Source organism: Balaenoptera acutorostrata, chromosome 11 (genome assembly GCF_949987535.1).
Source record: "Balaenoptera acutorostrata chromosome 11, mBalAcu1.1, whole genome shotgun sequence".
Lineage (NCBI taxonomy): Eukaryota > Metazoa > Chordata > Mammalia > Artiodactyla > Balaenopteridae > Balaenoptera > Balaenoptera acutorostrata.
In genome coordinates, this window is record NC_080074.1 from 39,455,532 (window position 1) to 39,477,442 (window position 21,911).

The following is a 21,911-nucleotide window of genomic DNA, read 5'->3' on the forward strand; positions in this document are numbered from 1 at the left end:
GTATACTCTGACTCTGTGCATAAACTTACTCCTCTTGGTTTCTGCTGTTACTATCTCAATCTGGGCCCTCTTTCCCTGTCATCTAATCTTTTGGGTTCCTGAATCTAATTCCAACATGTGAGGGGTGTGTGTGTGTGTGTGTGTTAAGGGGGGGACACCTCCATAACACCAAGCAAAGCTTGGGACACCAGCTGGGTGTCCTACAGTTCAGTTCAATCTGACACTATCTCCTCAGAGATAGCATCAGATTCCACAGGTTAAGGGTTCAGTCCTACAAGACTGACCCCTGCCCCCAGATGCCAGTCGCAAGCCCAGGTTGTTAACTGTGCTTCTGACCAACCAGCTACAGATTGGAGGTTGCCACAAACCCTTCCTTGGGTTCGATTTATTTGCTAGAACGACTCACAGAACTCAGGAAACCCGTTTACTTGATTACCAGTTTATTATAAGAGGATATAATTTAGAAACAGCCGGATTGAAGAGATGAATAAGGTAAGGTATGTGGGAATGGGTGCGGAGTTTCCATACACTCTTGGAGCAAGCCATTCTCCCCAAATCTCCAAGTGTTCACCAACCCAGAAGCTCTTCAAACCCTGTCTTTTTTGGGTTTTATGGAGGCTTCATTACATGGGCATGACTGATTAAATCATTGGCCACTGGTGATTGATTCAACGCCCAGCCCCCACCCCCCTCCAGAGGCTGGGGGCCAGCTTGAAAGATCAAACCATCTAATCACATGATTGGTTCTCCTGGCAACCAGTTCCCATCCTTAGGCCCCAAAATTACCTTATTAATGTAACAAGAGACACTTTTATGGCTCTCACCACTTAGGAAATTCCAAAGGTTTTAGGAGCTCTGTGCCAGAAATGAGGACTAAGACCAAGTATGTATTTCCTAATACAAATCACAATATCACATCTAGATATTTGACATCCCTTCATCTCTTTATATTAGATTGATCTAAAACAGGCCTCTCTATCTCTAGTTTTTCCCCTACTTCAATCCATTTTCAACTGTCTTCAGATTAATCTTCCTAAAGTAGTCAGTTCTGATAATGTTAATTTCCTACTCACAGTGTCTTTGATGGCTCCTCAGGCTTCCTAATTCCTTACTCTGCCCATTGAAGTCTTCCAGAAACATTTTCAGTTCACTTCATACATTTTTGTTTTTGTCCTTAAAAGTTCCCTTCTGTTTTACCTTTTTCATGAAACTTTTCCTGGGTACTCCTAACAAGAGTCATACCCTCCTCCTCTGTGCTCCTGTGGCACTTAATGCCTCTGATGGATGGTTCACTGAATTATATTTTTTATATAGATATCTGTGGACATCTTAGTACCTCTACCAGACTATAATCTGCCCGAAGGTAAAATTTATGTCCCATTGATCTTCATATTACCTGTGGAGCCAATCATGATACCTTATATAGTAGGCACTCTACAAATATTTTTGGAATAAATACTTGTTGATGGAATATTATAAAACTCTACTCTCTCCCTTTTCTAGGTGGCACTTGGGACTTACCACAATGTAAAGGTTAAAAATGTTTTTGGAAATAGTGAATAGAAATTTTAACATGAATCATGCCACTCTGGAAAAACCCATGCGTGATTTATAATATTACTGTAAACTTCTGGCTTTGCCCTGAACTCTTAAGAGTCTTTTTCAGAGTCCTTTGCAATATTCATGAGAATCTTTCTTAATGTTGTTAAAAACAAGACAACAGGCCCCAAATGGAGTCACTTATGCTAAGCCCCACATCACCAAACTGAGACTTAATTACAGTTTCACCTCTCCCAGATTGACTGGAATCTTACACCAGTCAATCAGGAATCTCCAGATTAGCACTAGTTAGGTAATCTGCCTGATAGACTCCTGCCATTCCCTAAAGGAAAGTGACCTTGTCATAACCAACTGCTTTTTTTCATCTAGTATAACTTCCTTGTTCCTGATCCCTTCTGCCTGTAAAAGTCTTTCATTTCATACAGCTCCTTGGAGCCCCTTTCTGTCTGCTAGATTGGATGCTGCCCCTTTCATGCATCCTTGAGTAAGCCAACAAGATCTATAAACTTTGCTCAGTTGTATTTTGTTTTTTAAACTATGTGTTAACCCTTAGAGTGGCCAAGATCTGTCACATTCCAGAGTGTAGAAAAGTGTACTGTTTTAAGATTTAAATGGAACCATACTTAAAAATTAAAGACCAACATAAAAACATTCTCCCTTAAATCTTCTGAACTGGAAAACTAGTGGCACTATTTTTTGTCTTTCCTTGTCTCATGTTTCCTGTTCTTACAGATCTTTTTAAATTTCCTCTTTGAAAGAAGATATTTTACTCAAACTTTTCTCACAAAAGTAACACTTTTACAAGCTGATATGTAATCAAAGTGAGCCATATTTCTATCACTATTTAATGGGAAGCTATTGTTGCTATAGAATTCCTAAGCTTTATTTTGCTGGCATGAGTTAAAAGAGAAAGAAAATAAAAGATGGATTAGCAGCATTTTTTCATCTGTATTTGATTTCTTAAATGTGGTGCCAAAAAGATTGGCTTTTTGGTTCTATAAGTAGGATTGGCCTTTTCTACAATGTAAAACTTCCTTAAAATGGGTGGTAGTCTCTTTTAGCATATTCATTTATACAATATGAAAAGTAGTTATTTTGATCTTTTATGAAAATAATTATCCAAAATAATCCAAATTAATTTACTTTGAGTGAAAATGTTATGTTTAATAAAGTGTTATTGGCTGTGCTTCAGAATCCAAGATTAGAAATTGGGTTTATCTATATCCATTGGTGTGGACAAAAATGCAAATGTCATGTTGAGAATCAGGACTAAACAAAAAGGATCTTCATCTCCAGAATAGGGGTGGTTGTGAAGTAATTCAGAGGTCTGGTCCATTAAGTTTATGGCTTTCCTGCTAGATTTGTTAACAAGTATGCCAGGATGGGTGGGAATTTTTTTCTAAATGAGATTATCAGCACATTTAACATGTAATGAATTCAGTTCAGTAAACTTTTACTGAGAAACTTGGATGCAGAAAGTATCTTAGGTGGAGGGAAAGAAAAGGAGAGGCAGAGTGAAATCCTGACTTACTGCAAGGGCTTTATATCCAGAGGGGAAGGTCCATTATCCTTACACCTTGAAAAATTAAAGAAGAAGATTAAAGACCAACATAAAAACATCCTTCCTTAAATCTCCTAAGCTGGATAAATCAGTGGTACTGTTTTTGTCTCCCTTCATAGGAGAGTAGAGGATGACGGAGCTCTGTGAGCTCATAGGGATGGCCAGTGATACTGGCTTGTCCAAGCATAATACTCTAACCCTTACTGTAGGCAGAATTCTAGGATGACACCTAATATTCTCACCCCAGGTAGTCACACCCTGTACCATCCCCCTCCTCTGAGGGTTGGTGGGACCTGTAAAAATAACAGTCACTTCCATGGCTGTGTTGCATTATATAAGACTTCACCGTAGCAGAACAAAAGAGGGATCCTCCTGCTAATTTCAGCCTGGTGAGATCCTGAGAGCCCAGCTAAACGCTGTCCAGACTCCTGACCCACAGAAACCGTCAGATAATAAACACTTTTCTTCAAGCCACAAAATTTGTGGTAATTTGTTTCATGGCAATAGAAAGCTAATACACACCCAACAGTCAATGTGATTGATCAGGTGATAAGCAAGCCTGACCAATCATTGCACAGGATTTCCTAACTAGAGCTCAGAGACAGATGCCCCTTCCTCTTTGTTGGCAAACGTAATAAAGATGATTTCACCAGAGCTGCGTGGCCGTGGCTGTATGCAAGGTTGCAGTTATCAAAGCTGCCCATGGAACAACCTGGGATGCAGTGGGAAAGATGAAGCTAGTAGAGTAAGGGAAGCAGAGGTTAATGCGTTCAAGTCCCAGCGTTTCATTCTCTCTTGCCCATCTCAAAGTCCGGTTATCTCAGATTCTCAAACTCTTTGAAGGAATCCATCGGACTGGCACTCATGCTACAGCTCCTCCCCCAGATTAGTAAGTAACATCACTGGGATTTGAACCCAGACACTCTAGCGCCAGTCTGTTCTCCTAACCATTAATTACATAAAGAGCTATAGAATCTCCTTGTTCATTGACTAAATAATTTTGTCTTATTTGATATAATTTAGAGCAGCTGAGGCTAGATCAAGGAAATGAATATAACTTAAAAAGTACAGGTATTTAGGTACTACTTTTAGCAAAAGGTCTAATATATCTGTAACCTATGTACTTTATTTCTGAAGTTAAATCATTTTCTAAATGTTGATTTTATTGTACTGTTCTCATCATTGAATAATTCTCATATATTTGGTTAAGTATTTATTATCCTAATATTATAGTCAGTTTATTTCCTTAAGACTTCTTTGCAAAATTTTATAGACATTTTATTTCAAGTTGATATCTGATCTCGGAGTTTGTACTATTCTAAAATAAAACCAGTGATAAGATTTGGGTGCTAAAAGTATACTATATGTATTACAAAATATATAATTCTTATCCAGGAAAGAAAAGGGCACAAAAAATAAGTGTTCCACAGATGACGAGAAAATGTAGTGCTTTATTTCAACTATGTGTGCCACATAAACACGTAGTATATGCATGTTATTTTAGCCAAAATCAAGCTGCTGAAGATGGTCATTTTTTGACAATGATAGATATAAGCAGTGTTCCTTTTCAATATTTTCTAATTCTTAAGTGAAGAGAAACAATTACCACTGTAGTAAATTTTAAAAGGCTGGTGGGCGTTTCTCTTTTAATACAAACAAACATCATTCTTAAAATATGGGCCACAAATTCTACATGAATCACAATATAGACTCCTTTACTTAAGCTAACCAGTTTTCTATTTTTCTCTTCTATTAAGTGTTACAATGTTTGTTTGAGGTTGATATTATTCAAAATGGCTAATTCTAAAGAAAAAATGTAAAAATGAGTAGAATTGTTTATGCATTACCTAAGTAATAAAATTTATACTTCGGGGTAATTTTGATTTTAATCCCATCTACCACAATTGTTTCTCCAAGGACTTCACTTTCTCCTTAAAAAGAAAAAAGAAAAAAATTCTGTTTTTTCAAATCCCCAAAGAAACACTTGCTTATTAAAGAGATGTACACATTTTGTATACATTTTTGGTACACAGGTGTATACAATAGATGTATACATCTTTGTATACATGGAAAATGTACCATAATTTACCATAAATTTACCCATAATCCCATCAGCCCAAGATAGCAAGTGTTGAACATATTCATCTGTTTCTTCCCAGGATATTGTTTATGCAATGCATATATATATTTTTTGGCAAGATTGAAATTATTTACTTTTATATTTTGCTTTTTTTCACAAAACATGTTGCTTCAGTAAAGAATCTTTGAAAATATAATTTTGAATTGTGCATAATAATCCAAGTTATGAATATCATATAATTTATATAACAATAACTGAACTGTAGAACTGTAGATTATTTAAGTTGTTTCCAAATTTGGGGCACCATAAAAAAAATGTTTAAATGGATCTTCAAGTTTAAAATGGTGTATCACCAGCACTTCAGTGTAACCGTGGCTAATGTATCTCTAAACAGTGAAGAAACAGAAAAATATAAAAACAAAAAAATTCATAAACTAAAATTGCTTAACAGAACAAAACTGATTTTGGAAGAAATTCTGTTATTTATTAATAGATCAAAGTCTACCAGGAAAAGGAAAAGGAAATAACTTACAACTCTCCCATTTCCAATTCCTTAACTTGGAGTTTTGAGATCTGTAAATACCAGAAACTGGTCAGAAACCATATTATTACAAAAGTGCATCTTTCCAAAGTACCTGAAGTTTGTTTCATTCCAACTGTCTCCCTGGTCTTTCTATATCTATTCAGACATAGTAGCTGCCAGGAAACAACAGGTTTTAACAGTATCCCACTGTATTTTATGAGTGGCCATCACAAGACAAACATTATAGATGAAGAAAGATGGCTAACAACAGAAACAGTAGCTTTGAAAGAAGGAAATTGTGGTTTTTCATGAATTTTGACAATTTGGGTGATCAGAGAAGCATGAAAGGATGTAAGGAGGAACAAACTATCACCTCAGATTTTTATACTCAGCTAATATATATCAAGTCCTTTTTACATGTTCAACAGTATAGTAAGTGCTTTACAAGCATTGATTCCATTAGCCTTACACTAATCCAATGAGAAATTTGAAAAACAGGAAGTGCAAAATTGTTAAATTTACTTAGAGTCACACGGGAAAAGAAAGGTATCAGGAGTTGAATTTGTACCTACTTGGTCTGAGAGCCTGAAATCTCACCTGTCATGATACACTGTGATTAAAAACTTAGAAAATACATACTCCATGTACTTTTCTAGAGAAGAATTACTTGGAGATTTAAATCAAGCAACCAAGAAATCAATCAAACATAAGAATTAAATAATGGAACCACTGACACTGATGGTAAGGATTATAGTTTACTCACATACAGAACTATTAAATTGGGTCACAAAACTAAAATTTATTTATATGTGTCATATACAGCTTTTAATAGAAAATATAGACATACAATTTAAGATAATTTTGACACAAAATAAATATGATTGAGGAAGCAGAAAACTTAAATTCCATACTCTTTAGTAAGTATAATTTTCTTTATTTTTTTATCAATCTCGAAGTTTGCTAATCTCTGTATTTTCTGATAATAGATAATCTAATAATAGAACTTTTATGTTAGCTAGAACTTAAAGCTTCCTAGTTAACAGTTGTTAGTGAAAAACTCTGAAAGTTAAGGTTTTTTTCCCCGAAGGTGTAGTCTAGAGGCAAGATTTCAAGCACTATAGTCATTTTTAAGACTTTATTAGAAAGAAATGAAGGCTGGGAACAGACAGTTGCTGACCTCTGTGCAAACTAGGAAAAGGTGCCTCCTCATGACAGGTGTATTAGGAAAAGGCACAGTGTCTGGTGGATGAATTAGGAAATGCCTCCCCTTTCTTACCTCAGGAGTTATTAGAAAGAGGCTCCTCCCTCTGGGAAGATGCAGTCCCAAAGACGGGTGTTTGGCTTGGCAAGAGGCCAGTGCCTTTGTGCAAAGAAAAGGGAATTTCATCTTCTGGGTAGAAACAGTCTCTTGTCGTGGTTCACGACCTGGCTTGAGGAACCTGAGTCAGATTTCAGCACAGCCTTGCCCCTCAGATGAGCACTTTAATACTGGGACCAAAATGTACGATCATTCACAGCGACCCTGTCTGGGAATATTAGCACAAACATGAATCCTAATCCACTTAGGCTACATACAGGCCCTCTGATCAGAGTCATACTTATTCTGTATCTTGAAATCTTCTGAATCTATATATTGTAGCCACACATGTTCTCAGTAGATTAATTTTAAGAAATTATTGAGATATCTGGATTTCAATAGTATTATTTTCTGTGTAATGTGAACATTAATCTTGAAACATTGCATGGTAATTGCATAGAAAAACTCAAAGCTATATTTCCTGTGCTGTACAATATATCCTTGTAGCTTATTTATCTTATACAGAGTAGTTTGTACCTCTTAATCCCCTACCACTACCTTGCCCCTCCCCCTTCCCCTTTCCCCATTGGTAACCACTAGTTTGATCTCTATATCCATGAGTCTCTGTTTTATTTGTTCATTTATTTTTTTAGATTCCACCTATAAGTGATAACATACAGTATTTGTCTTTCTCTGTCTGACTTATTTCAATAAGCAAAATACCCTCCAGGTCCATCTATGTTGTTGCAAATAGCAGAATTTCATTCTTTTTTATGGCTGAGTTACATTCCATTGTATGTATATACCACATTTTCTTTATCTATTCATCTGTTGATGGAAACTTAGGTTGTTCCCATATCTTAGCTATTGTAAATAATACTGCTGTGAACATTGGGATGCATGTATCTTTTCAAATTCATGTTTTCATTTTCTTTGGCTATATAGCCAATAGTGGAATTGCTGAGTCATATGGTAGTTCTGTTTTTAGTTTTTTGAGGAATCTCCATATTGTTTTCCATAGTGATTGCACCAATTTACATTCCCACCAACAGTGTACTAGGGTTCCTTTTCTCCACATCTTTGCCAACATTTCTCATTTATAGACTTTTTGATGATAGCCATTCTGACACGTGTGAGGTAATATCTCATTGTGGTTTTGATTTGCATTTCCCTGATGATCAGTGATGTTGAGCATTTTTTCATGTGCTTGTTAGTCATCTGTATGTCTTCTTTGGAAAAAAGTGTCTATTGGGGTCTTCTGCCTATGTTTAAATTGGGTTGTTCATTTTTTTGATATTGAATAGTATGAGCTGTCTATATATTTTGGATATCAACCCCTTATAGGTCATATCATTTGCAAATATTTTCTCCCTTTGAGTAGGTTGTCTTTTTATTTGTTGATGGTTTCCTTTGCCGTGCAAAAGCTTTTAAGTTTAATTAAGTCCTCTTTGTTTATTTTTGCTTTTGTTTCCTTTGCCTTAGGAGACAGATTCAAAAAATATTGCTATGATTTATGTCAAAGAGTGTTCTGCCTATGTTTTCTTCTAGGAGTTTTATGGTTTCTGATCTTACATTTAGGTCTTTAATCCATTTTGTTTATATTTGTATATGCTGTGAGAAAATGTTCCAATTTTATTCTTTTACATATAGCTGTCCAGTTTTCCCAGTACCACTTACTGAAGAGACTGTCTTTTCTCCATTGTATATTATTGGCTCCTTTGTCATAGATTGATTGACCATAGGTGTGTGGGTTTATTTCTGGGCTCTCTATTCTGATACATTGATCTATGTGTCCGCTTTTGTGCCAATGCCATGCTATTTTGATTACTGTAACTTTGTAGTATAGTCTGAAGTAAGGCAGCATGATAACTCCAGCTTTGTTCTTTTTTCTCAAGACTGCTTTCACTAAAAATTCTTAAAGAAATTAAAAATTATGTTAAATTTAAGCCCAGATCAGGAGGGGCAGGGAGAAAAACAAAAATAAACAAAATGACAATAGAAATTATTTATGTGGATGTTTTGTATTATTTTTCTCCTACAAACAATACAAGAGAGTTTGTTTTTACTCTTCTCCCTTCCAAACTGACTCAATAAAGAGTGTTAGCTGTTGAAAAACTCTAAGCTAAAAATCACATCTTGTAGTTTTAATGCAACACACACACACACACTAAATTTGACAGTTGTCATTTACTGAGGTGAAGAAGACTCTTCAAGGAACTGGTTTAAGGAAAGTGAGGCTGGAGAGGGACAAAAGCTAATACAAGTCTGATTGTTAGAGAGCAGGCCACTGCTTACACAAAACACAGATATATCTGGAAAGGCCAAATGGAACCACTGCATCTTGGAATAGTCATTGAGGATGAGGAGTGACAGTGAGCAATTTACCTGCTGGCTCCTGGACCTGTCCATTGTTCAGAGTTTACTTCACAGGGTATTAATTCCTCCTTTTTTCCAGGCTGCATTACTCAGTTCTTCATGGTAATCAGGGGGCATGATGCTTCTTCCAGGCTCAGAAGTGGTAGGAGAAACCAGAGCCCCTAAGGCAGACATGGGGGAGGGATGCAGTCCTTCCTCCCCAGAAGACTGAGACAGTAGTCAGAATAAGGCAAGGAGGTCAATGGCTTAGTCTGGGCCTGCTGCACATGTGCTGTGCTGTTCCTGCCTAGCTGCCTCAGGCTGCCTGGGAGGAGAAACTGTCATGAAGATGGGAGCAGGTGCCACCAGCTGCAGAAACATAAGCATGTGTTTGAGTGAATCTGGGTATGAGTACATCAGGAGCAGTGCACATATTGAGTCCAATTTATCATCTACTTATCACCTTTCAACTCATTTGCAATGGGCTGAATTGCCATGTCCCCTCAAAATTCATATGTTGAAATCCTAACCTTCCATATGATGGTATTAGGAGGTGGGCCCTTTGGGCAGTGAGTAGAACGTGAGGGTGGAGCCCCACGATTGGGATTAGTGCCCTTTTAGAAGAGACTCCAGAAAGTTCCTTTACCCCTTCTGTCATGAAAGGATACAGCAAGAAGACTGCTGTCTTTGAACCAGGAGGCAGACCCTCACCAGACACCAAATCTGCTGGCACCTTGATCTTGGACTTCCCAGCCTCTAGAACTGTAAGGAATAAATGTCTGATGTTTTTAAGTTGCCCAGTTTGGGCTGTTTTGTTATAGCAGCCCAAACTGACTAATACACCACTTCATTATGGCTTTTGTTCATAATAAGAAACACCAATGAACTCTATTTCTATAAATCAAATGACTTTTCATCAGCATTTGACAGAATAACTCTATTTCTTTGTATAACCTTCTATTTCCTTGGCTTCTATGACCCCCATTAAGGCTCCAGGCTTTACTCCAAACTCTGTAACTATTCTTTCTCAGCCTCCTTTCCTGACTGTTCTTTTCTAAGATCCCTTATACTTATTTTATAACTAATTTAAGTATGAGGAATATGTGATACAAACATAATTCAGAAATCAAAAAATATATTGTTCTACATTGAGAAGTTCATATCCCAGACTCCGTATACCCTGATCTAACATCTCTTTATTCAGTTTACTATCCAGTTGTCCCAACACCATTTATGGAAGGTCCATTTGTACCCCTCTGCTGATTTGATGGCCACCTTGAACTACATTCCAAAGAATTTTGGGTTTTCCTTCTGGACTTTCCCCGCAGGTGTGTTTATTTATGCAATACCTACTTTCTCTCTAGACTCTAAGTTGCGTGAGGGTGAGCCCTGTATCTATTTTGTATTGCCCATGTTCTCAGAGCTTAGAACAGTGCCTGACACATAGGAAGTACTCGATATAGATTTGTTGTATTTGAGAATGTTTATGAAGTTCTAGGAAAATGTTTCCCTTTTTCCCACAAATAGGTTTAAAGACAATTTAATATTTTTAATATAATAACAGATATTTAACAGAGCATGAAAATAAAGAAATGAGTGGTAGACAGTATACAATATTATGTACCTCATAAATACAGTTTCTCTTAAGCAAAATGTTAGTATATTTTAACCAAATAGATTTGATTCAATCTATATGTTAACAGGAATCAAAGAATATTGAAATGTTAATGTCTAGACAGAACACTTATAAGTGTTATTAAGCACAAATAAGATAAAATCAATTTTTATATACAGTAGATACCGGGGCTTTGCAGATGCAATGTTCATTTGATTCTTTCATCCATTTCTAAGTAACCCTGGGGGTCCCAAAATATCTAATCTGTTGTAATTTTTCTGGGTAGCATGATTTTGAAATAGAAACAAAGCACCTAGCTCAGCCTAGTCCATCAGGCTCCCACATCCACTTTTCAGTGCAGTTTTACTCTTCTCTCATTGATGTTCAACTTAATTTGATCCTCACAACAATCATACCAAGTAGGGCATTCTCTCCTTTTTACAGATGAGGAGAATCAGATAATTATATACTATAAGTGGCAAAGAACTGGGGGGTTTGCAAAGATCTTAGAATATATTCCTTGCAAATGTCAATAATCTACTGTCTTTAAAAAGTGCGGCATTCCACTGTAGAATTACTAATACATTCAAATAATTTTATTTCATCCTTCATTGGCAAAACAGCAGCATGAACAGAAAAATAGCATGCAACTTCAATAGTTAGGCAAATACATCTCAAAAATCAGACATCTATGAGACAGTAAATAGCTAACTAAATGTTAAATAATAACAACATATTTTAAAACAGTTTTAATGGTACAAAAAAATAAAAGCCCAAGATCTCCCTCCTCTATTTAGCAAATGATGCTACATTTCCCCGTTCCTTATTATTCAGGTAACTATTACATGTATGTATATACATATGTATGTGTGACATTTTCTCCTTTTTTTTAAAGGCATTGAATTTAAAATTCTTAATTCTAGGCAAAGCAAACTCTTTAAGAATAAAAGGTTCTGTGATACACACCTTACCATACTGTTCAAAAGGAAAGAACATATTGCTGGAATGTCAAAGATGTAGACTTAATCCAGCTGTTAACATGAATTCACTATATTGTTACACCAGATGAATTTGTACAAGTTACACAGCTTCTCTGGTTATCTGATAAATTTGTAAAATAAGGGAAATTTGCAATAACATTCCTAATATCCATTCAGACTTCAAATAATCTAAAATCCTATTGTTCTATGATCAGTCTCTAAGCGTACCACTCTTTATGACTATCCAGATGCCACTATTAACTGATTACATTTACCAGAATAAACAGTAGCAATAAAGAATATCTTAATTTGAATAGCTATGGCAGACTTTTCAAATTAAAAATAAAAAACTATTGAGTGAAACTGAAAGAATCCTATGAAACAACCTTCTAATAGATGAGAATATAATTGCATGCTGCAATTATATACATAACAGCATTTCAGCTGAACATCTTAAAATCATTTGATTCTCTAAAATAGACTAAGTCAATAAATCTAGTTTTTCCTGGAAATTGCATTTATTTTGTAGCAAGTGTTAAATTGCCATATCCCAGTAGTCTGAAAAATACATTATTAAACAGTATAAATCTGCCCAGTGCCTTAAAAAGAGTGATAAAAGTTAACTCCATTTGACCTTATGATGTTGCATAGAGTTCTTGGAATCCAAGAATTTAATTCCACTGGCATGTGCAGTCTATAGGTTCCCGGAGAGTGTGCAGGACTTCAGTGCCATTGCCTGAGCAATACAGTGGCACAGTCAAGTTGCGCACCCCATTTTCACGACAACACTTACAGAATCTTAGATGGCTCTCAATATTGATGTTAAATATGGTAGCTGATGGGCATTTTCCATCGCAAGATGCAACATTTATCTGTAAGGAGAGACGAGAAAAATGTTTTAAAAATTTTAAAACAGTGATATTTATTCCACTAAGGTAGCATATTGTTTGTCCAAGATGGCAATCTGACATAACTCAAAGTATGAAATGTGCACACATAACTAGACAGATCTATGGAATATAGTAATCACAATCTAATGATTCTATTGTAACCTGTATTGTATCACAATTAAGTAGACTATAGAATCAGACAGGTCTTATTAAAGTGGGAAAAGTCAGAACTAAGACTATTTTTGCTGATTAAAATTATACACTTAAGACAATATGTGGGCAAATATATTTAGGTTTAAATTTCCATCTCTCTGGATTGCAATTAACATTCAGAACTGTTGATTATTTATGCCAAGAATAATTCATACTTCTTCACAAACAGAATATTTTAATATTAGAATGTAGGAATAATCTCCAAAAGTTAAATATTTTAAGTGTTGGCATTTTGTTGGCTTACAAACTTACCAGTGCTGTGACACATATACTTCTGGAAAGACACATACCCTTTATGTAACAAATGATATTTTTCCACTTACAGAGCTTTGACTTATACAGTCCTGTTTCCTTATGATTGATCTAATAATCACTTTCTGGCATATTCTTTCTTCTCGTTTGCCTGATAAAATACAGAATGTATTTATTCCTCAAAAGGTCCATATCAAATTGTTTCTTAATTCAATTAAACATATGAATATATTTATAATTGAAAACTGATTTTATATAAAACATATTTCTATAATAAGAGATAGTGAAAATTTTACTCTTATATAGTTTATGTTCAATATTTATGTTCAACTTCTTTTCTCATATATTTTCTAGCTTTATATTTATCTCTTTATCTTATTGTCTTAGAATAATTATCATAATCATAAATCAAACATATTCCACACATGGAGTAATGCTAACATCAACCTGTGTCGGGTGTATATTTATTATTATATTTAATGTAATATTTATACATTATATTTTAATGTAATACATATTTACCTGTACATGTACAGGTAAATATACATGTACATAATTAAGGCATACATACATACATATATATATAAATCTATTTTAAAATATAAACTGATAGATTTAAAATCACATTATCTTAATGGATATTAATGTAAAATTCAAGAATGTAACTGAATTATTATCAACCATGTTGAAATGTATGGATGACTCATACTTGATTTTATGGCTCTGAAATGATGTCACAATTTCTAATGAAAACACTTTGTATTAATTAATGATCTATTAATATGCTTCTGTGTGCATGATGTATTATCACTTGATAATACACCCAATAATATATAGTTAATGCTGTATGATAGAGAATGTAATACCTGAATCAGGATACAAAACAACCAAGGTTCTCATCTCACCCTGTTACTACTTTGCTCTGTCACTTTAGGAAAGAGACTAAATCATTGAGTTTCCTTGTTTGCAAAAGACTGGAATTAGAGCTCCAATCTTCAAATGAGTTTAGTCGCAAAATCTTTATTTAAAATAAATGCTTGTATGAAATCCCAACATGTGAAGTATATAAAAGTTAAGCCACTCTGGTTGAAGCAGAGATGGGTAGCAAAGATTGCCTGAAATTAAACTGTTCTTGTCAAGGTCATCCATGACTTTCAATTGCTATTTTCAAAGGTCACATCTCAGTTCTCATCCTACTTGACTTCTCAGCAGCGTTTGACTCAGTCCCTCACTCTCTCCTCCTGGATACACTTTCTGCACTTGGCTTCCAGAGCGTACTCTTTGCTCTTCCTCCCATCTCTTTGTGGCTTCTCCTCAATCTCCTCTGCTTGTTCTTTCTTCTTTCCCCGACCTCCCAAATACAGTGTGGCCTGAGGCTCAGTGTCGGTGGCAGAGGGCAGGCTGTTTTGTGCCTTATGATGCTTTCACCCAGTGGTTACTTCATTAGCCCTTCTATTCTCATAAGTTTTAAAACAAAGAATAGTCAAGAAGGAAGCCATCTTTGACATGACCTATAAGGTCCTTATCTTCTTCTATCACTTTCATCCCTGTGCTGTGACTGTACTTTGCCATTTCTTCCACCTTGAACACTCTTCACTCTACCTGGCTGGCTCCCAAGGACATTCAGTCCCTACTCAAATGACACCTCATCACAGAGGCATTCTCTAATCACCCACTTAAATGAACAGCCCAATTTCCCTCCCTCTCCATCACTTTAATTCTGCGCTATTGTTCTTTTTACCATTCATCACTACCTGACATAATAATGTATATTTACCTCTTATTGTTTCTTCCCCTTCTTGATAACATACACTATGCATGCAGATATTGTTTCATCCTCTATCATAGTCCCAGTGCCTAAAAGGGTGTCTGGTACGTGAGAGGCATGCAATAAAAATGTTTGTGTTCATTCATTCAATGAATGAAACTGGGACAGCATAAATGTATTGTTAGTTGGCTGGATTTGTTCGTGCCAAGAGCCATTTCCTATTTATTCCTCAGAGACTTTATTGTAACACATTTTGTTTAGCATAGCACCTGCAACAATACCCAATATCCACAGTATCTCTGATAAAGCCTAGTCACCCCAAAGCAAAGACTACAGACAGGGGTTCTCTAATGCCAAAGCAGAAACTACTTCACAAGGCCTTACACATCAGATGAGAGAAAATGAGGAGGCTTGTTATTATTCTGCACTTCAAAGAGCTTGGCAAAATTGAAATATCCTGAGGCCAGGTACTGGAGAGGCCTAAATCTATTGAGTATTACTGATTAGTGTGATACACTTTTCTGAACCTTCATTTCCTCACCTGTAGGGAAACCATACCTACCTCCCAACCTACCTTCCAGAACTGTGGTGAAGATTTGTTGCAGTGCTGTCTGCTATGGGTTTAATAGAGTGTTGACAAGTGACGGACAATCAATAGTAGCAATACGGTCAAGTCAAACAGATCTTCCCCTGTCTGCCCTCAGATAACATAAATACACTCACTTCTCTAATAATTAAAATGGGGTTACAAAATTCAAGGTGTTTACATTGCAATGTGATTCGATGCCTATATCACATACCTATGGAAGAGTCTAGAATCTAAGGAAGCAGAAGCAAAAAGACATGAGAGCATAAAAATATAAACTTCCTTAGATTCTGGAGCATAAATTTCACTCCTTGAGTTCTTGATACAATGACTACTTGATACACTTTATATTTGATTCAGAGAAAACAATGAAAAATTGTTCATTCCTAATGAGCAAAAAATTTTCATTAGTATGTGTCTAAGAGCCCCAGTAATTAAAAAGCATTAAGTGGTACTCTATTACCCACTAAAGTCCTGGCAATATAGCTGTTATGGGTTGAATTCTGTCTTCCAAATACTCCTATGTGCCTCAGAATGTGACCTTATTTGGAGATAGGGGTTTTTTCGGAGGTAATCAAGTGAAAAAGAGGTCATTAGGGTGGGCCCTAATTCATATGACTGGTGTCCTCATGACTGGAAATTTGGAAACAGATCCACTTACAAGGAGAACACCATGTGAACATGAAGATGGCCGTCTAACAAGCCAAGAAGAGAGGCCTGGAGGAGACCCTTCCCTCACAGCCCTCAGAGGGTATCAACCCCGCTGACACCTTTGTTTTAGACTTCTAACCTCCGGAACTTCGAGACAATTTCTGCTAAGTCACCCAGTTTCTGGTATTTTGTTAACAGCAGCCCCAGCAAATGAATACAAGAACAAATTAGACATCAGAATGTTTGTTGTGGGTGGGTATGAATGTGTTGGATTTTACTTTTCACACCTCATGTAAATAGACTCTGTCGTTCCAGCCCTGCACTGATGAGCAGACATCATCAGTCAGACTCTGCCCTCTCCTAAAACTTATACTGATGATGTTCCAGAATATCACGAGCAGTTAAGAAACAGGCTGAGATCAGGCCTGGAGTGAAATCCCACAAGAGATATGACTTAGATGAGTTACTCAAACTCTCTAAACTGAAAATCAGGATAAATGCAGAACCCATCATTGGAATTTTGTGAGAAATAAATTGTCAGTAGAAAACAGGTGAGTTTATGATTTATAAGCTGTTATTATGTTCAATAATATATATTTTACTTATGTTTCATCAAAATTTTAATACATTTTATTTTATTTTTTTAAGATAATTATTTTATTTTCTTTTTAATTAATTATTTATTTTTCACTGCATTGTGTCTTCCTTGCTGTGCGCGGGCTTTCTCTAGTTGCAGTGAGCAGGGGCTACTCTTCGTTGAGGTGCACGGGCTTCTCATTGCAGTGGCTTCTCTTGTTGTGGAGCACAGGCTCTAGGCGTGTGGGCTTCAGTAGTTGTGCCTCGTGGGCTCTAGAGCGCAGGCTCTGCAGTTGTGGCACACGGGCTTAGTTGCTCCGTGGCATGTGGGATCTTCCCGGACCAGGGATCAAACCCATGTCCCCTGCATTGGCAGGCAGATTCTTAACCACTGTGCCACCAGGTAAGTCCCTAATACATTTTAATATTGTTTTCAATATGACTAACACCTCTAAATAGACAAGACTATTCTTACATATTTATGGGATTTAGCCCTTCATGAAAGAAGTTCAGAAATCTCCCGTGAGAGGCATGGTAATTTGTGTCTAAGAATCCAGCCCTACACAGTGGCATTATTAACCTGAATTGTGTTGTAGCCTTTTTTCCCAAAAGCTTCTCTAAACAATGTTAAAATTACTATTTATGCCAAGTTTCCTAAAACTTTTTTTTTGTTTTGTTTTAGTATTTTCATTGGATTTTAATAACTTTATTATATGTGAGATTGAACATTTTTTTCTATTATTAAAGTGAAATTTGCATTAAGATAAAACTAACCATTTTTAAATACACAATTTAGTAGCATTTAATACATGCAAAATGTTGTACATCCACCACCTTATCCAATATCAGAACATTTTCATCACCCCAGAAAGAAACCCCATACCCATGAAGCAGCACTCCCCCACTCCCCTCTAAAACTTTTTTCTTGACATAAATTCATGAACACAAAAAATAAAATCATAAACACATAAATAAAAATGGTTGCATGAATACCCCTCTTCTATTTCAGTCCTTAAAATTATTAAAAAGCACTATGAAATAAACCTTATAATTCAAATAAATATATTGCATGCACATAATTTTGTCAAAATAATTATGGGAAGTTTTATATATATGATTTAAATATAATTGACTAAATTGGTATTTCTCAAATGTATTATACAGAACCATAGATTTGTTCAAATAGGTTTGGAAAATTTCACACTTTCTATATCCTTATTGAAGTCTCATCATAACCTACTTTGTGTAGTTCAGCCTGTTCAAAGCACATTTGACCATAGGGCACTTTCAAACTTAAAACCTACTGAAATCCTGTGCAATACCTTTTGAAAAATGCAACAATAAATTTCTAATATTTAAATTAAAATTCATCTCAATTAAAAACTTATGCTCCAGAAGATAAAGATTAAATTACAAAATAATTAACCACATGACAAAAAACATTTAAGTACTAAACATTATAAAATTTGTTTCCCTCATTGCAACATAGAACTGAATTTTATGAGAAAAAATAATAATCATGAGCAATTAAAACTAATCAAATTAATGTATGTAATTTGTCTTCACTTACAGATCTTGCAACAGCCTTCATTATAAAGCTTTACAATCCCTTCATTCTAGGAAGAAAAAAGGAATAATGTTAAAATTCAGTGTTTTTTCATTTCATCCTAAACTAGAAATAGAAAACCAACTTTCTCAATATTTTTACTAAATATCACAAAGACTTTATAGAAAGATGATTGAAATTTAACAATTTCTAGAAGAATTTTTGTTTGTAAAATTAGGAGCAGATATTTTGTTTAAAATTTGTTAGTTCTTCATTAGTAGTATGAAAAGGTGCAAAAAGATTAACTTACTTAAAAGAACACATTTTAAATACCACAAAAGATTTTCTTACCAAATCAAAGTAGTAATAGGGACGCTAACTAGAGGCCATTATATCTTTTAAACTCCTTGAAATAATCTGAACTACTTTCTGAGACTAGACTGAGTTCCTGAATATAACTGAATGTTAAAATGATGTCTCTTTTTCTTTAATATTTTATTATTCAAAAAAAAATTCCCCACTTCAGGATGTCTCTTGCCAAAGGCTAAATTAAGAAAATTTCATCGATTATCTTTTGGAATTCTTACAGTAAGTTGCTAATTGCTTTTAGTAACTTGCTAATTGTAATTCAAATAAAAGGATAATTTATTCTATAGAAATGAATCTGTGAAATAAGATGATGCCTAAGATTCTTTCGAGAGCTGAAATTCTATCACTTTAGTACATATTGTATCTCACTGGCCAGCCAGCTAGCTAACCGTCATCACTAAAGCGGCACATCGTGGAAAAAAAGTGAAACTATGCTATTTCTCTACACTTAAAGAAAAATATTGCCTCGCACAACAGAATAAAGCTTACTTTTCATCAGGGGTTATTATCTCCTAAATAATTAAGGCTACAAAGAATCTTTTTTAAAAAATTGTGTGACTTTCGAAAATCTACTCTCCCAATAGGCTTTTCTACGAGAGAAAAGGGAATTGGAAGAGCAAAACTAAAGAATCAGCAATGCTCTGGCATGTGCTGAGTTTCACAGTGGCCCATGCGCAGAGAAACTACAGCAAATTTCACTTAGGCTAGTATGCTTTAAACAGCGAATGACAGCATAAATCTGCTGTGTGTTTAAGAAAGAGAAATTTGACCAAGTTCTGATTGATTAGTTTATTAATCTATATGGAAAGAGAGGCTAAGTTGGCTGATCAAAGGATTTTTCAATAATCCTTTGGTCTACATATTAAAAACCCAGACATAGCATCACATCCATTCAGGGAGACTCAAAATTATTTGGAATGCCGTATATAACTCAAAGTGTCAAACTGAGGAAATACAATACAGCTTTTATGTATACATGAAAATAAAACATTTAGCAAAATAAATAAGCCATAATGTATGAATGTATGACCTTGGAAAACATATTAATATGTATTTTCTAAATTATATTTAATGCCAAATTTTCTTAGCTATAACAAAGTACAAACCATTTTGCATTCAGTCTCATTAAAAGGCGGACAGACCATACTGTAGTTCAGAATCATCGTCCCTTCGTCAGTCTTAACACATTCAAATGTGGTACAATTATAGTGCCAGGTACTCCCCTCCTAAAAATAAAAGAGAAAGCTACTGTTTGCTTATTAAAATCTGCTATATTTCTTAAGTAGAATGTTTCCTATCCTACTGAATCAAAAGTCAAGTCAAGATTCAGAGAGCTTCTTGTGACATAAAATGTCCATCTGGCAATGTCCCCAAACTTACCTAAAATAATTAAAAATACATATATGTGGTATGTGTGTGGGTGGGTGTTTTGGTTTCATACTAGAGCCAAGATGTAAATGTGAAACAAAGCAACAGAGAGGAAAGAAGCAAATAGGTGTCTTTTTCTACTACAAAATTAATTATCTAATGTGGCCAAGTGTCAAAGGTCTTGCTCTAATATTCCCTTACTAATTATAAAACAACAAATCATATTACTTAGTACGCCTCCTCTCTTGAGGTTTGTTTATTTTTCCTTCTACTCCCTTATCACCAAAAAATTTAAAAATCTTTGGATGATAGTGATTATTCACCTATGATTCTAGTTTTCTATACCTTCTGGTTATTCTTAAACATATCCCTATTCTTTTAACAACTTTTTTAACATACTAAGTGTTTACTTCATTCTTTTTTTTTAATTAATTTATTTTATTTATTTATTTTTGGCTGCATTGGGTCTTTGTTGCTGCGCATGGGCTTTCTCTAGTTGTGGCGAGCAGGGGCTACTCTTTGTTGTGGTGCGCGGGCTTCTCACTGCAGTGGTTTGTCTTGTTGCGGAGCACAGGCTCTAGGCGCACGGGCTTCAGTAGTTGTGCCACTCAGGCTCAGTAGTTGTGGCACAAGGGCTTAGTTGCTCTGTGGTATGTGGGATCTTCCTGGAAGAGGACTTGAACCTGTGTCCCCTGCATTGGCAGGCGGATTCCTAACCACTGTGCCACCAGGGGAGTCCCTAAGTGTTTATTTCATTCTTGATCTCATAATTCCTATTTAGAAATAAAATCAGCTGAAAACAATTATTATATAATTATTAGGCTGTAATTGTTGATATATTTTTTTATTTTATAACCTGCATTTTAAAATGCTAGTCAGACTCTGACTTGAAGATTCCTTGTGAACCAGCAAAGAATTCTGACAAACTTTATTTTCTGTAGATTCTATTTTAATGTATAAATATCGTCAGGTCTTCTATGAATCTCAACTGGAAAAGATCTACAACTCCAGGTATAAAAGAAGATAAAACATTCAAATTTGAATATTAATTCTAATATTCAATTCAAATAGTACTATCTAATTTATCTGAAATCAAAAATTACTTGTTACATAAGAATTAGATTTCTAGATAACTAAAGCTTATCTTTGAAAGAGCCAAGAGTTAACAATCTTGATGTATGTTTACCTATATTACATTACTTGTGTTCTCAAAAAATATTCTAAACATAATTTAATCTTTTATTTAAATTTCAGGGCTATCACAGGATTATTGACATCTATAGAGTTTATGTTGCTCTTTTACTAAAATCCCCACTTGACTGTATATTTTCAAGTAGTCTCTGATTCCTTTTCTCTCACACCTATGTCTCCTCATTTTATAAGCTTCCTTTTTCAAGTCTCCCTCTTTAAAACGATGTAATATGAAACAAATATTGCTATGATTAAACAGATAAACAATATCAACAACATTATTTAAATCAATAACACTATTTTTCACATAATTATAAAACAATAGACTATGAAACAATAAGATAATTGTTCACTTTTCTTATTTAATAAAATGCACAGGATTGGAGAAATCTCTTTTTCTTTTGGGTCTATGAGTAATCCCGTGTACTTAAGAACACCATAAATAAGACCTCCATATAATTAAACTATTAATGGAAAAAATTTAAGGACAGCAATAATAAAATGGAACTACCTTCAGGTAATGTAAATTA

At 35.0% G+C, this 21,911-nt stretch overlaps 1 protein-coding gene across 2 annotated transcripts in view; it reads right to left on the minus strand.

Moving 5' to 3' along the window:
• Positions 1 to 12,519: 12,519 nt before the first annotated feature.
• OTOGL (otogelin like) overlaps positions 12,520 to 21,911 on the minus strand; it is a 150,955-nt gene continuing 141,563 nt past the window's right edge. For both annotated transcript variants that reach the window (XM_057556858.1, XM_057556857.1), the window contains 4 exons: positions 19,929 to 20,048; positions 18,478 to 18,523; positions 13,398 to 13,477; positions 12,520 to 12,843 (listed from right to left, as the gene is read on the minus strand). In XM_057556858.1, the coding sequence (XP_057412841.1) occupies positions 12,643 to 12,843; positions 13,398 to 13,477; positions 18,478 to 18,523; positions 19,929 to 20,048 (447 nt within the window). In that variant the 3' untranslated portion in view covers positions 12,520 to 12,642. The remainder of the gene's footprint in view (positions 12,844 to 13,397; positions 13,478 to 18,477; positions 18,524 to 19,928; positions 20,049 to 21,911) is intronic.